At 38.1% G+C, this 15,578-nt stretch overlaps 2 protein-coding genes across 2 annotated transcripts; both read left to right on the top strand.

Annotated features, from left to right (window-relative positions):
- The first annotated feature begins 2,405 nt into the window (after positions 1–2,405).
- Positions 2,406–6,659, top strand: LOC144371291 (uncharacterized). Its single transcript, XM_078033690.1, is given in 4 exon segments — positions 2,406–2,415; positions 4,334–4,394; positions 4,965–5,946; positions 5,948–6,659. Coding segments are annotated over 4 exon segments (1,734 nt in total). The 3' UTR covers positions 6,629–6,659.
- LOC144371290 (uncharacterized) lies at positions 6,658–9,709 on the top strand (the record flags this gene model as incomplete). The annotated part of the gene is given in 1 exon segment (XM_078033689.1): positions 6,658–9,709. A coding segment is annotated over 1 exon segment (1,329 nt), but the record flags the coding sequence as incomplete, so codon positions are not given.
- Between the last annotated feature and the right edge of the window lie 5,869 nt (positions 9,710–15,578).

The raw sequence follows: 15,578 nt of genomic DNA, 5'->3' as shown, positions 1-15,578 counted from the left end.
AAATGGTGGTTCCATTTCCAGCTTTCCCAGGAATCTCCATACAGCTTTCCAAATTGGCCGCACCAATTTGCAGTCCCACCAGCAATGTATAAGAGTACCCCTTTCCCCACATCCTCGCCAGCACTTGTTGTTATTTGACTTCATAATAGCTGCCAATCTTACTGGAGTGAGATGGTATCTTAGGGTGGTTTTGATTTGCATTTCTCTGACTGCTAGAGATGGTGAGCATTTTTTCATGTACTTGTTGATTGATTGTATGTCCTCCTCTGAGAAGTGTCTGTTCAAGTCTTTGGCCCATTTGTTCATTGGGTTATTGGGTTTTTTTTGTTTGTTTGTTTTTTTTAAGAGAGAGAGAGATAGGGAGAGAGAGAGAGAGAGAGAGAGAGAGAGAGAGAGAGAGAGAGAGAGAAGAGTTTTTAGAGAGAGAGAAAGAGAGAGTGAGAGAGAGATTTTTTAAATATTTTATTTTTTTAGTTTTTGGGGGACACAACATCTTTGTTTGTATGTGGTGCTGAGGATCGAACCCGGGCCGCATGCATGCCCAGCGAGCGCGCTACCGCTTAAGCCAATCCCCAGCCCAAGAGAAAAGAGTTTTAACATTTATTTATTTTAGTTCTTGGCGGACACAACATTTTTGTTTTGTAGGTGATGGATCGAACCTGGACCGCATGCACGCCAGGCGAGTGCGCTACAACTTGAGCCACATCCCCAGCCCTTATTTGTTTTCTTATTGTTAATTTTTTTGAGTTTCCCAGCACCATTTGTTGAGTATGCTATCCTTCCTCCATTGCATGCTTTTAGCCCCTTTATCAAATATAGGATAGTTGTAATTTTGTGGATTGGTCTCTGTGTCCTCTATTCTGTACCATTCATCCACCCGCCTGTTTTGGTACCAGTACCATGCTGTTGTTGTGACTATTGCTCTGTAGTATAGTTTGAACTCTGGTATCACTATACCGCCTGACTCACACTTCCTGCTTAGAATTGCTTTTGCTATTCTGGGTCTTTTGTTTTTCCATATGAATTTCATAATTGCTTTGTCTCTTTCTACAAGAAATGCCCTTGGGATTTTGATTGGCATTGCATTGAAACTATAGAGAACTTTGAGTAATATTTCCATTTTGATGATGTTAGTTCTTCATATCCATGAACAGGGTATATTTTTTCATCTTCTAATGTCTTCTATTTCTCTCTTTAGGGTTCTGTAGTTTTTATTGTATAAATCTTTCACCTCTTTTGTTAGGTTGATTCCCAAGTATTTTATTTTTTTTTGAGGATATTGTGAATGGGGTGGTTGTCCTCATTTCTATTTCATAAGATTTGGTGCTGATATACAGGAATGCCTTTGATTTATGCGAGTTGATTTTATATTTGCTGAATTCATTTATTAACTCTAGTAGTTTCTTTGTAGACCCTGTTGGGTCTGTTAGATATATTATCATATCATCCACAAATAGTGATAATTTAAGTTCCTCTTTTCCTATTTTTATGTCTTTAATTTCTTTCGTCTGTCTAATTGCTCTGGCCAGTGTTTTGAGAACTATATTGAATAGAAGTGGTGATAGAGGGCATCCCTGTCTTGTTCTAGATTTTAGAGGGAATGCCTTCAGTTTTTCCTCCATTCAGAATAGTGCTAGCCTGAGGTTTTGCATATATACCTTTTACGATGTTGAGGTAAGATTCTGTTATCCCTTGTTTTTCTAGTATTTTGAACATAAGGGGATGTTGTACTTTATCGAATGCTTTTTCTGCATCTATCGAGATGATCATGTGGTTTTTTAAGTCTATTGATGTGGTGAATAACATTTATTGATTTCTGTATATTTACCCAGCCTTGCATCCCAGGGATGAATCCTACTTGATCATGGTGCACAATTTTTTTGATATGCTTTTGTAGTCGATTCGCCAGGATTTTATTGAGGATTTTTGCATCTATGTTCATTAGAGATATTGGTCTGTAGTTTTATTTCTTTGAAGTATCTTTGTCTGGTTTCAGTATCAGGGTGATGTTGGTCTCATACAATAAATTTGGAAGATCTCCTTTTTCTGTTACTTGAAATAACTTGAAAAGTATTGGTATTAATTCTTTTTTGAAGGTTTTGTAAAACTCCGCTGTATATCCATCTGTTCCAGGGCTTTTCTTGGTTGGTAGTCTTTTAATGGCTTCTTCTATTTTCTCTTTTGTCATTGGTCTGTTTAAATTGTGTGTATCTTCCTGACTCCATCTGGGCAAGTCATATGACTTAAGAAATTTATCGATATCTTCACTATCTTCTATTTTATTGGAATATAGGGTTTCAAAATAATTACTAATTATCTTCTGTATTTCTGAAGTATCTGTTGTGATATTGCCCTTTTCATTCCATATGTTGGGATTTTGAGTTCTCTCTCTTCTCTTCGTTAGCATGGCTAACGGTCTGTCTATCTTATTAATTTTTTCAAAGAACCAACTTTTAGTTTTATCAATTTTTCAATGTTTTTTTATGTTTCAATTTCATTGATTTCCATTCTGATTTTAATTATTTCTTGCCTTCTGCTACATTTGCTGTTGTTTTGCTGTTCTTTTTCTAGGGTTTTGAGATGAAATGTGAGTTCATTTATTTGTTGGTTTTTTCTTTTTTTGAGGAATGAACTCCAGGCAATGAATTTCCCTTTTAAAACTGCTTTCATTGTGTCCCATAGATTCCGATATGTTGTGTCTGTATTTTCATTTATTTGTAAGAATTTTTTGATTTCTTCCTTTATGTCTTCTGTAACCCATTGATCATTCAGTAACATATTGTTCATTTTCCAGGAGATGCAGGATTTTTTCTTCCTTCTTTTATCATTGATTTCCAGTTTCATTCTAAATGATCAGATAAGGTCCATTATATTATCTCCACCCATTTATATTTACTAAGAGTTGCCCTATGGCATAATATATGGTCTATCTTTGAGAAGAATCCATGTGTATTTACATGAGCTGAGAAGAATGTGTATCCACTTGATGATGGTTGATATATTTTATATATTTTGGTTAAGTCTAGGTTATTAATTGTGTTATTGAGTTCTACAGTTTCTTTATTCAGCTTTTGTCTTGTGGATCTGTCCATAGGAGAGAGCGGTGTGTTGAAGTCTCTGGTAATTATTGTGTTGTGGTCCATTTGACTCTTGAACTTGAGGAGAGTTTATTTTAAGAACGTTGCAGGACCATTGTTTGGTGCATACATATTGATAATTTTTATGTCTTGTTGGTGGATGGTTCCTTTTAACAGTATATAGTGGCCTTCTTTATCCCTTTTGATTAAATTAGGTTTGAAGTTGATTTTATTCGATATGAGTATGGCAACTCCTGCTTGCTTCAGAGGACCATGTGAGTTGTATGATTTTTCCCAGCCTTTCACTTTCAACCTGTGTATGTCCTTTCCTGTCATATGAGTCTCCTAAAGGCAGCATATTGTTGGATTCGTTTTTTTATTCAAGGTTACTAGCCTTTGTCTCTTTATTGGTGAATTTAAGCCATTAACGTTTAAGGTTACTATTGATCTATTGTTTGTTCTTCCAGACATGCTTATTTATGTATTTATTTTAATATGGCTCGTTGTCTTTTTGGTTATATTTTTTGTTTTTTTTTTTATACTGGGTTACCTCCCAATGTTAGTTTTGGGTGCTGTTTTTCAATTCCTCTTCTTGTAGTGTTTTGCTCAGAATGCCTTGCAGTGCTGGTTTTCTGGCTGCAAATTCTTTTATCTTTTGTTTATCATGGAATATGTTAATTTCATTGTGAAATCTGAAGCTTAATTTTGCTGGATTCAGTATTTTTAGTTGGAATTCATTATTTTTCAGTGTTTGAAATACGTTGTTTCAGGATCCTGTTGCTTTCAACGTCTGTGATAAAAAATAAGCCATTAACCTAATTGGTTTACCCCTGAATGTAATCTGCCTTCTTTCTCTCATAGTTTTTAATATTCTCCCCTTGTTCTGTGTGTTGGATATCTTCATAATTATGTGTCTTGGAGTTGTCTATACATTTGTGGGATATTTCAGATCTCAGTGACCTTTGAGGATGTGGCTGTGAACATCACCAAGGAGGAGTGGGCTTTTCTGGATGCTTCCCAGAAGATCCTTTACAGAGATGTGATGCTGTAAGTTCTCAGAAACCTGGCTTTTATAGGTAATAATGATGGTTTTAAAATTAATCAAATCGAGAACTCATGTTTATTTTGCTCATTTATGTAGAAGGTGAAAAGGAAATCAGTTGATGAATTATTGAAGCATAAATGGCACCTACAATTTGGCCAAGCATTTCTAGGTCCTAAATATTCATAATGATTATTATGTTGTCTAATTTTAGGAAACAAGTGGGAAGACAAGACCACTGAAGATCAGATTGAAAACTGTGAAAGAAACCTAAGGTAACTGTACTCACAAGAGGAATTCGTGAGGGAATCTGAGAACTGTCATATAATTTTTAAAGCAAACCAACCGAAGAAGTATGCATAATTTGAAATGTATTTATTCTTATAATATTTTTTATCAGAAATACATACTTATCTGTAACAGGTATTCAGTCTTTTCAAAGTATTTGACATGCAAAAGGACTATGAAATTGCATATGTGAATATGACTATGTGAATAATAGCCATAGAGAAGCTGTGTTGGAAAGGATTGTTTCCTTTTAATCTCTTTATTTTCAGGCAACTTTAACAAGTCAGAAAATCTAGCCTTTATGTGATGTTGGTAGAAATTTAAAGACCTATAAAAAAATAGAAAACTGTGAATGAGTTAGGTATCAATTATGTGCTGGTCACTTCTTCTTCAAAGAAGTCCTATGGAAAACTTCAAACTTTCCCTACAGAATAGTGTGGGGAAACCTTCAAATCGATTCCAATTTTTAACCAAACAAAGACAAATTTTAATAGATTAAATCCATGTGACTTCATTTTGTGTGCAAATGATTTCATATGTCCTTCTTTCCTTTATAGGCACATCACATCTCACTCTGGACACAAATACTATAAGCGTGAAGAATATGAAGAGAAGCCATGTGAATTTAAACAATATAGGAAATCTCTGGTTTCTCTCGAAAGTGTTGACACACAAATGTTGTTACAAACTGGATATAGACCATATGAAAGTACAGTGTGTGGGAAAGTCATCAGTTGTTCCAATGACATTCAAAGACATGAAGAAACTCATACTGGGGGGCAACCCTATGAATGTCAACAATGTGGTGAAGCCTCTTCTTCTCTCCCAGGTGTTCAAAGACACATGATAATACACAGTGGAGATAAACCTTTTCAATGTGAGGTATGTGGGAAAGGCTTTCATTTCTCCTCTTTATTTAGAAGATATGAAAGAACTGATTCTGGAGAGAAATTTTATGAATGTAAACAAGATGGTCGAATCTTTATTTCACAGACAAGTCTTCAAAAGCACAATGTCACACACAGAGGGAATGCACAATTTAAATGTAAGGTATGTGGGAAAGACTTTGCTTATCCCAGATTACTTAGAATACATCAGAAAACACATACTGGAGAGAAGCCCTATGAATGTAAGCAGTGTGGCAAAGCCTTTACTAGATCTTGTGACCTTCACATACATGAAAGAACTCACACTGGAGAGAAGCCCTATGAATGTAAGCAGTGTGGCAAAGCCTTTGCTAGATCTGGTGACCTTCACATATATGAAAGAACTCACACTGGAGAGAAGCCCTATGAATGTAAGCAGTGTGGCAAAGCCTTTGCTACATCTCGTCAGCTTCCTATACATGGAAGAACACATACTGGAGAGAAGCCCTATGAATGTAAACAATGTGGAAAAGCCTTTGCTATATCCTATAAACTTAAGACCCATGAAAGAACACACACTGGAGAGAAGCCCTATGAATGTCAACAATGTGGCAAAGCCTTTGCTAGATCTGGTGACCTTCACAGACATGGAAGAACTCATACAGGAGAAAAGCCCCTATGTATGTAAGCAGTGTGGAAAAGCCTTTCCTACATTCCATCAGCTTCATGCACATAGAAGGACACATACTGGAGAGAAGCCTTATGAATGCAAACAATGTGGAAAAGCCTTTGCTACATCCTCTAAGCTTCGTGCACATGGAAGAACACATACTGGAGAGAAGCCTTATGAATGCAATCAATGTGGAAAAGCATTTGCTATGTCCTATCACCTTAACAGACATGGAAAAACACACACTGGAGAGAAGCCCTATAAATGTAAGGAGTGTGGAAAAGCCTTTACTAGATCTAGTTACCTTCAGATTCATGGAAGAACACATACTAGAAAGAAACCCTTTGGATGTCAACAATCTGGAAAAACATTTGCTTCATCGCGTCATCTTCACATACATGGAAGAATGCATACCGAAGAAAAGCCTTATGAATGTGAAAAATGTGGAAAAGCCTTTACTGCTTCCTCTTACCTTCAGATACATGAACGAACTTATACTGGAGAGAAGCCCTATGATTGTAAGCAGTGTGGCAAAGCCTTTGCTACATCTAGTAAACTTCAAATACATAGAATAGTGCATACTGGAGAGAAGCTCTACGAATGTAAGCAGTGTGGCAAAGCCTTTGCTAGATCCAGTGAACTTCAAATACATGGAAGAGTGCATACTGGAGAGAAGCCTTATTAATGTAAGCAGTTTGGCAAAGCCTTTGCTAGATCTGGTACCTTCACAGACATGAAAGAACTCATAGTGGAGAGAAGCCCTATGTATGTAAGCAGTTTGGCAAAGCTTTTGCTACATCCTGTCAAATTCATGAACATGGAAGAACACATACTAGAGAGAAGCCTTATGTATGTAAGCAGTGTTGAAAAGTCTTTGCTAGATCTAGTCATTTTCAGATTCATGGAAGAACACACACTGGAGAGAAGCCCTATGAATGTAAACAGTGTGGAAAAGCCTTTTCTAGATCTAGTCACCTTCAGATTCATGGAAAAACACACAATGGAGAGAAGCCCTATGAATGTAAGCAGTGTGGAAAAGCATTTGCTACATCTAGTTGTCTTCAGATTCATGGAAGAACACATACCAGAGAGAAACCCTTTGCATGTCAACAATGTGGAAAAACATTTGCTTCATCCCGTCATTTTCGCATTCATGGAATAATGCATACCGGAGAAAAGCCCTATGAATGTATACAATGTGGAAAAGCTTTTACTGCTGCCTCTTACCTTCAGATACATGAACGAACTCATACTGGAGAGAAGCTCTATGAATGTAAGCAGTGTGGGAAAGCCTTCACTGAGTCCTCTCACCTTCACTCACATGAACAAATTCATACTGGAGAGAAGCCCTATGAATGTAAGCAGTATGGCAAAGCCTTTGCTAGATCCAGTGAACTTCAAATACATGGAAGAGTGCATACTGGAGAGAAGCCCTATGAATGTAAGCAGTGTGGCAAAGCCTTTGCTAGATCTGGTGACCTTCACATACATAAAAGAATTCATAGTGGAGAGAATTCCTATGTATGTAAGCAGTGTGGCAAAGCCTTTACTACTTCCTGTCAGCTTCATAAACATGGAAAAACACATACTGAAGAGAAGCCCTATGAATGCAAACAATGTGGAAAGCCTTTGCTACATTCTATAAGCTTAAGAGCCATGAAAGAACACACACTGGAGGGAAGCCCTCTGAATGTAAAGAATGTGGAAAAGCCTACACTACTGCCTCTTACCTTCAGATGCATAAACACACTCATACTGGAGAGAAGCCCTATGAATGTAAGCAGTCTGGCAAAGCCTTCACTCAGTCCTCTTACCATCACTCACATCAACAAACTCATACTGGAGAGAAGCCCTAATAATGTAAGCAGTGTGACAAAGCCTTTGCTAGATCCAGTGACTTTCACAGACACGGAAAAATGTATAATGGAGAAAAGCCCAATGAATGTCAACAATGTGGAGAAGCCTTTGCCACATCTTGTCTGCTTCACACATGTGAAAGAACATATACTTCATAGAAGTCATATGCATGAAAACAATTGGTAAACTCTTCTGTTATTACTGTTTCACTCATATACATGTAGGAAGTTTACTGGAGAAAAATCCTTTGAATGTGAAATATGGTAAATCACATTTCATATCATCCTCAAAGACAAGAGAGACTCACACAGCTGAAAATGTGTGTGTGTGTGTGTGTGTGTTTGTGTGTGTGTGTGTGTGTTTGTGTGTGTGTATGAATGTGTGTGTGTGTGTGTGTGTGTGTGTGTGTGTGTGTGAGAGAGAGAGAGAGAGAGCAAAGGATCAATCGATCCACTGGGGATTTAGCCTGGTGGTGCTCTACCACTGAGCTACATTCCAGTTCCTTTTTACTTTTTATTTTGAGACAGGGAGTTGCTGAGTTTCTTAGGGTCTTCCTAAGAAGCTGAGGCTAGCCTCCAACATTGATTCTTCAGAATCAGCCTCTCGAGTCTGAGGAATTAAAGGCATACACCAAACTTCCAACTGAATAACTCTTTAAATGTGAAAAATATCACAAATCTTTCCATTGTCCCTGTTGCCTTCAAAGCCATTTCACTCACATTGAAAAAAAATCCCTCTGAATTTGGGGGATTTGCTACATTCTGTCAGCTTCATTTCCTTTCTTATATATGAAAACATTCATGCAGAGAAGCCCTGTGAATGTGAGAAATGTAGGAAATCTTCTAGTTTTCTCATTTTTTTCCTAAGGACTGGGAATATTGTTTTGGAATAAAAAGAATAAATCCTATGCAAGTAAGAAATATAAAGGGTTCAGCTGTTCTAGTTTTTTTCAGTTGTATGAAAAGACTCATAGTGTAGAAAATGCTGAGGATAAGCCATATGGGCATGTATTCAGCTTTGAGAGTTTTCTCCAAAGGCACAAAAGAATTCACATGTTAAAATCCCCTTTCTATCTTTAAAAATTGCAGTAACACTTTCAACTGTCCAGGTCCCTCTGAACAGCATTTAAGAAATCACACTGGGAAAAAGCCCTTTATGTAGAAATGTGGTGAGAACTTTGCTTGTTTCAGATCTATTTGAATTTTTTCAGACATGAGGAAAATTTTATTTTATTTCATTTTATTTATTTATTTTGAGATAACCACTGTAGCTGTGTGACAATGGTGTGTGCCTTCATTTCTTTTTTTCTTTCTTTTTTTTTTTAAAGTACTCTGAGAGTACTTTAAAATACTCCCCTCCAACCCAGGGTACTGGGTTGGAGGGGAGTATTGCATCAGCATGAAGATTTGAAAGCAACATGTTTTTCTGGGTTAAATCTCTCTTATTGTTAGATTCCATTTTTCCGTATTTTAAGTCTTTTGTGTCTAATGTTTCATTACATATTGTATATGTTAGTTTAGGCCTCTCTACTCCAGCCTTTGGTACAGATTGGTGAAATGGCTCTTCTGAACTTCTTTCCTCTCTTTCTTAGTTCAGATTTCACCCAGGAGTGCTCTAGCACTGAGTTTCTCCACAGTCCTTTTAATTGTTATTTTTTGAGATGGGGTGAGGCTGGCAGCTGGGACCATAGGGATGTGTCTGTGTACCCTGCAGCTGGCATCTTCCTTTTGCTTGATTGCTTATTGATCTATTGATGACTCTGGGACCATCACTCTTGTCACTTGTGCTTGTTATAAGGCTCATGTATTGTGCTGTATGTAGGCACATTAAAGAGAATTATAAAACAATGTCATTTGTGTATATTGTTTAGAGAGGCGCTTTCTCAAAATATATTTTGCCCTATACTTGAGTTGCTTTCTCTTTTCTTTTCCCAGTCCTGGGGACCAAATCCTGCCTTGTGCATGCTAGTCAGGCATTCTAGCACTGAACGCTTCGTAGCTCAGGTGGTGAATTTGCTGCAGCTGTGAGTGTGGACCCCACAAATAACCACATCAGCAGATGTAGCTCTGCAGGTGTTTCTTCCACAATTGCAGCTGATCTCTTCCTTTTTAAAGGTCTTTTATACCAGTGAATTTTTTTTAAAAAACTACATCCAATTTAGGTTATCTCCCCATGAATAATACTTAGGTGGAATATGCCAGAAAACCCAGGCTTGATTTTTCTCTGTGTTTTAGAGTACCTCAGTAGGCCTGGAAAAAATTGTGTGATGGTTTTCTTAACACACACTACATGACCAAAGGCTTGGTAAGGAGCATCCCATTCTGGTGTCCTAATATAGCGGCTCTCCCTTCTCCACCAAATAATCTTAAATAAGCTTCTTAGGAGACCTTCACCATAATTTTCTTTCAACAGAATGTCAGAAAATGATTTTGCAAAGATCTCAATGTGGGTTATAACACAGACTTCTGCTTTTGTGGCAAAGCTTGGAAGACCTCTGACTAATCTTACAAGTGGTACACAAAGCACTTTCTGTGAACTAATCAAAACAACAACAACAAAACCTTTATGTATACCAATACATAAAATATAAACCTCCATCCGTGTCCCACTAGATGTAAATAAAGATCAATGAAATTCCAAGCAGTGAAACAAAAAAATTTAAGTGATACCCCTCAGAACCTAATCAATGTGCTCCTGAAACATTCCTTGGGTGTCTAGCCTCATGTGCCGTACATCACTAATAAAGCTACAGCCTCCAATCAGGTTATATTGTGCAGTACTTGCTGTGGAGTGGGCTGTTTCTGCTCAGGCTAAAGGATTCAGTTACTTGTCCCAATGATTCAAAGCCTCCTGAGCAAAACCTCACCCACAACCTATTCAGGTGTCATGGATCATGTGTGATTATTGGTAAGAGTTTCTTACATACTTGTGTTCAAATGTTGAAGTTTGCCAACATGCCAAAGATGGGTTGATTGTCACTGCTATCTCTGTTCCAGCCTTTTGCTGTGTCTTAGTGCTCATTTGGAAAGGAAGGCAAATAGAGTGTGCTGTGGCCCTTCTGTTTTTGATAAATACAGCATAAGCCATCCAGTAAAACTTCATCTTTAAAAGGTAGTTTTGAATGCTTCCCAAAATTTCCAAAAACTTTCTTTGCAGCCAATGAGTCGGTGTGGCAATTTCCTAGTTTTACATTTTTGATTTAGAAGAAATATTGCATAGAGGTGTGTGAGCACTTGACGCAGTCTGGACTTCTTTGTAATAAATCCATTTGCCAAAGGCAGTAGTTGCAGGCTTGCTCCTTGGCAGTGTGAGGGACTGGAGTGAATGCAGCTGTCCTGGGGTGTGGGCATTGTTTGTAGGAGTTCAGTCTTGGTGAGTACATCAGTGTAGGAATCAGACTTATAGGAAGGCTACAGAATCTCCTGACAGAACCTGCCTGTCGCTTTTGGACAGTAGTGTTGTCATGTGAGCTGGCAGGTAGGTGGCTACCTTCTGATGGATTTGGGTTTGTAGCTAAGCAAATAGTGAGAATGTACAATGATTAAATGAGAATTAAAATATTCTTTGTCATACCAAAGACATAATTTGGGGGCCAGTCATAATAACAAGTAACCTCTTTGACCTTGAACTACATATTTTTCTTCATGTATGCATTTTCTCACAAACTTTTGTAGTGTGATGCTTATGTGGAACAAACTGAGATAAAATGGAGAGGTTTATTTAATGGTGCAGTGTACTAGTAGTTTTAAAGACTTGCAGCAGGCTTAGATTCCAATATTGTTCAAATTTTATGAAAGACTCTGAAATTCTCAAATTCTTGAGAATCTTCAGGTGCTTTGGCATACACCTGAAGTACCAGTGGCTCAAGATTCTGAGGCAAAAGGATTATGACTTTTTTTTACTTTTTTAAGGAGAAAGAATTTTTTAATATTTATTTTTAGTGTTCAGTGGACACACCATCTTTATTTTATTTTTATGTGGTGCTGAGGATTGAACCCAGCACCCCATGCATACCAGGTGAGCACGCTACCATTTGAGCTACATCCCCAGCCCATCTTTTCATTTTTTAATAAAATTATATATATACATTTTTTTCCCTAAGAATCAAACTTAGTTTCTCCCACATGCTAGGCACATTGTCAACCACTGAGCCACAACCTTAGCCCAAGTGTTGTGATTTGAAAGCTGGCCCCCCTGGATAACAAGGAGTAAAGAACTCAGTGAGGCCCTGTGTCTAACAAGTAACTCAAAATAATAAATGAAAACAAGACTAGGAGGTGGCTGAGTGGTTGAGTGTCACTGAGTTCAGTTCGCAGTATAACCAAGAAAAATGAATTAGAAACCAAGTTTTAATAAACCATATGATGGGTGGATGGGCTTGTCCATTATATTGTTTTCTTCTTTGGATTCTCAGGCATGGTTTATTAATTCAGGAACTCTGTAAAATTCACCAATTCAATTAAAATCAAGTGTATGATTTTTAAAAAGTAATGATATTGCAAGGTCCATGAGGAGCAGCTTTCTGCTCTGGGAAACCTCTGTAATTGGTAGTCATCACAAGTGGCCATAATGTCCTTATCATAAAGAGTTTGTGAAAGCTTCTATTTTTCAGGAGTCTCTGAAGGTGCTAAACGTGCCTTCTTTTCAGAGCTTTTGGTGGAGGAATTCCATATGGAGGTCTCTGATTTATAGATGATGTCATTGAGGAGCTCAAATGAAACTGATAAATAAAGAACAAATTACCACCTGGTCCAGTGCAGTCTAAAAGGTGTCAGATTATCCTGTCTTTAAGGAATGTCAAGCAACCTTGGAGAAGGATGTCAGCAATTTACGATGTGCTCCTGCAAAAAACGTGATGCTGTGAGTCTCTGCTCAGGTCATTTGTGAAAAGCTGATGAGTAGTTTGAGAATTTATTTGGTCCTGTTAGTGATAAGGACAATTTGCATTAGAATGCTATTAAAATAGAGAAAACAAATATTAGCCAATTCTAAGGCCAAAATATATACCAGTTGTTGATGAGATAGGATTAGTAACTTTCATTATATTTGGAATTGGGTATGGATACTTACAGACGGGACCAGATCATCAAAGTAGCAGTAATCTACCCAAGGCTAATGTTGAGATAGAGAATATCTGTATTTCTGTAGTTGGTATTTTATTTTTTCCTCTGTTATTATCAGTGACTATGTTTAAACATTTCAGGATGCCCAGAGAGAACTCTGATTTTTTCATATTTAATGAGTTAGAAAATGTTAGACTATTAAATATTCTGAGAAGCACATTAGATTTTATAAGAATTTTTAGTTTTCATGTACCTTGTTTTAACATATCAAAAAACATATGAAGTGATTTAATTAGAGATTGATGGTTTTTACTTATTTATTTTTGCTACTGGGGATTGCTGTGACAAGTGTGGCCAAACTAGCATATTCTGTCAGGGTTTGATAGGACATTGGAAGAAATAAAGAGTCACACACGCAGAAGATGCAACATCTGGGATCGGGTGGAGCAATGCTCTATGATGGAGCAGCAGGTCTAAAGAATTATACCAGGAGGGCTGGGGATGTGGCTCAAGTGGTAGCATGCTCACTTGGCGTGTGTTCAGCACTAGGTTTGATCCTCAGCACTACATATAATTAAAATACAAGATGTGTCCACCAAAAATTAAAAATATAAATGAACATATATTAAAAATTATCTCTCTAAAGAAAAGGAAAAAAGAATTACACCAGCAATCTTTATTGTGTATCTTTCATTGATCATATTAAAGACTATGTAAGCATTATTCTTTGTATTTATGAAAGTTACAAAGTTAGCAACAGTATGCAGCTATTTTCTCAGTTACATTCTATAGTTGGAATGTGCAATGTTAAGAGCACCCTGCAGCTCTCAAGAAAGTCCATCCTTTAAAGTTTTTTTAAAGCTTCTTTTAAAACAGTGGAACTGGTGAACCGTGTGGTTGACTTAGCAAGGAACTTTGTGCCTGAGAATAAGGTCAAAGCTGAAAAGTCTCCCACAACAGAGTCTCCCTAAAGGAGAGCATTGCCATAGCAACCAGGCATCCTATACTTTTGCATAGAAACTTTTCCAGTCACCAAGCATTCCACTGCCATTAAGTCATTAGAGACCTCCATCTCAGACACTTGTCTCCCAATCACTGTCACTGGTCTCCACAGGGGATTGAACTCAAGGCTGCTTTACCACTGAGCTACACCCTCACCAAGGCTTCCCCTCTTTTCTCTTTCTTGAGACAGTGGTGGACTAGGTTGCCCAGGATGACCTCACACTCATCTAAAAATGAAGCAATGTGGTCTCTGAACCTTTACCCCAATGGCAGTCACATTTGCTGGGAACTCAGCTAAAGTGGTTCAATTAAAGTAATAACTTTGGTGGGGAGGGGGCGGCTCCGCCCCTCTGCAGGCCACTGGGCCTGATCTACATTGCAGGCAGGGGGGGGAGGAGGGGGAGCAGGGTGGGCTTGCCCCTCAGCAGGCCGCTGGACCTGTTCTGCTGGTGGGTTGCACATCCACCTACACTGCAGGAGTTTGGGGCAGCTCTGCCATTCAGCAAGTTGCTTGGCTTGACCTGCCCAGTGGGTCCCAGGTCCGACTGCCTTGCTGGTGCGTGGGAAGGGGGTGGCTCTGCCCCTCAGCAGGCCACTGTGCCTGATCTGCCAGTGGTCACAGTTCCGCCTTATATTTGATAAAGGGGCTATAAGCATGTAATGGAGAAAGGATAGCATCTTCAACAAATGGTGCTGGGAAAACTGGAAATCCATATGCAACAAAATAAAACTGAATCCCTTTCTCTCGCCATGCACAAAAGTTAACTCAAAATGGATCAAGGAGCTTGATATCAAATCAAAGACATGGCATCTGATAGAAGAAAAAGTTGGCTACGACCTACATACTGTGGGCTTAGGCTCCAAATTTCTCAATAGGGCACCCATAGCCCAAGAGTTAACATCTAGAATCAACAAATGGGACTTACTCAAACTAAAAAGTTTTTTCTCACCAAAAGAAACAATAAGAGAGGTAAATAGGGAGCCTACATCATGGGAACAAATCTTTACTCCTCACACTTCAGATAGAGCCCTAATATCCAGAGTATATAAAGAACTCAAAAAATTAGACAATAAGATAACAAATAACCCAATCAACAAATGGGCCAAGGACCTGAACAGACACTTCTCAGAGGAGGACATACAATCAATCAACAAGTACATGAAAAAATGCTCACCATATCTAGCAATCAGAAAAATGCAAATCAAAACCACCCTAAGATACCATCTCATTCCAGTAAGATTGGCAGCCATTATGAAGTAAAACACCAATAAGTGTCGGCGAGGATGTGGAGAAAAGAGTACACTTGTACACTGCTGGTGGGACTTCAAAATGGTGAGGCCAATTTGGAAAGCTGTATGGAGATTCCTGTTAAAGCTGGGCATGGATTCACCATTTGACCCAGCTATCGACCTTCTTGGACTATCCCCTGAGTACCTTAAAAGAGCGCACTATAGGGATACGGCCACATCAATGACTATTGTGGCACAATTCACAATAGCTAGACTATGGAACCAACCTAGATGCCCTTCAGTAGATGAATGAATAAAAAAAAATGTGGCATCTATACACAATGGAGTATTACGCAGCACTAAGAAATGAGAAAATCATATAATTTGCAGGGAAATGGATGGTATTAGAGCAGATTATGCTAAGTGAAACTAGCCAAGCCCTAAAAAACAAATGCCAAATGTCTTTTTTGATATAAAAAGAGC

Source organism: Ictidomys tridecemlineatus, chromosome 16 (genome assembly GCF_052094955.1).
Source record: "Ictidomys tridecemlineatus isolate mIctTri1 chromosome 16, mIctTri1.hap1, whole genome shotgun sequence".
Taxonomy (NCBI): Eukaryota; Metazoa; Chordata; class Mammalia; order Rodentia; family Sciuridae; genus Ictidomys; species Ictidomys tridecemlineatus.
Note: the sequence above shows the minus strand (reverse complement) of the source record. Positions and strands in the feature narration are given on the sequence as shown.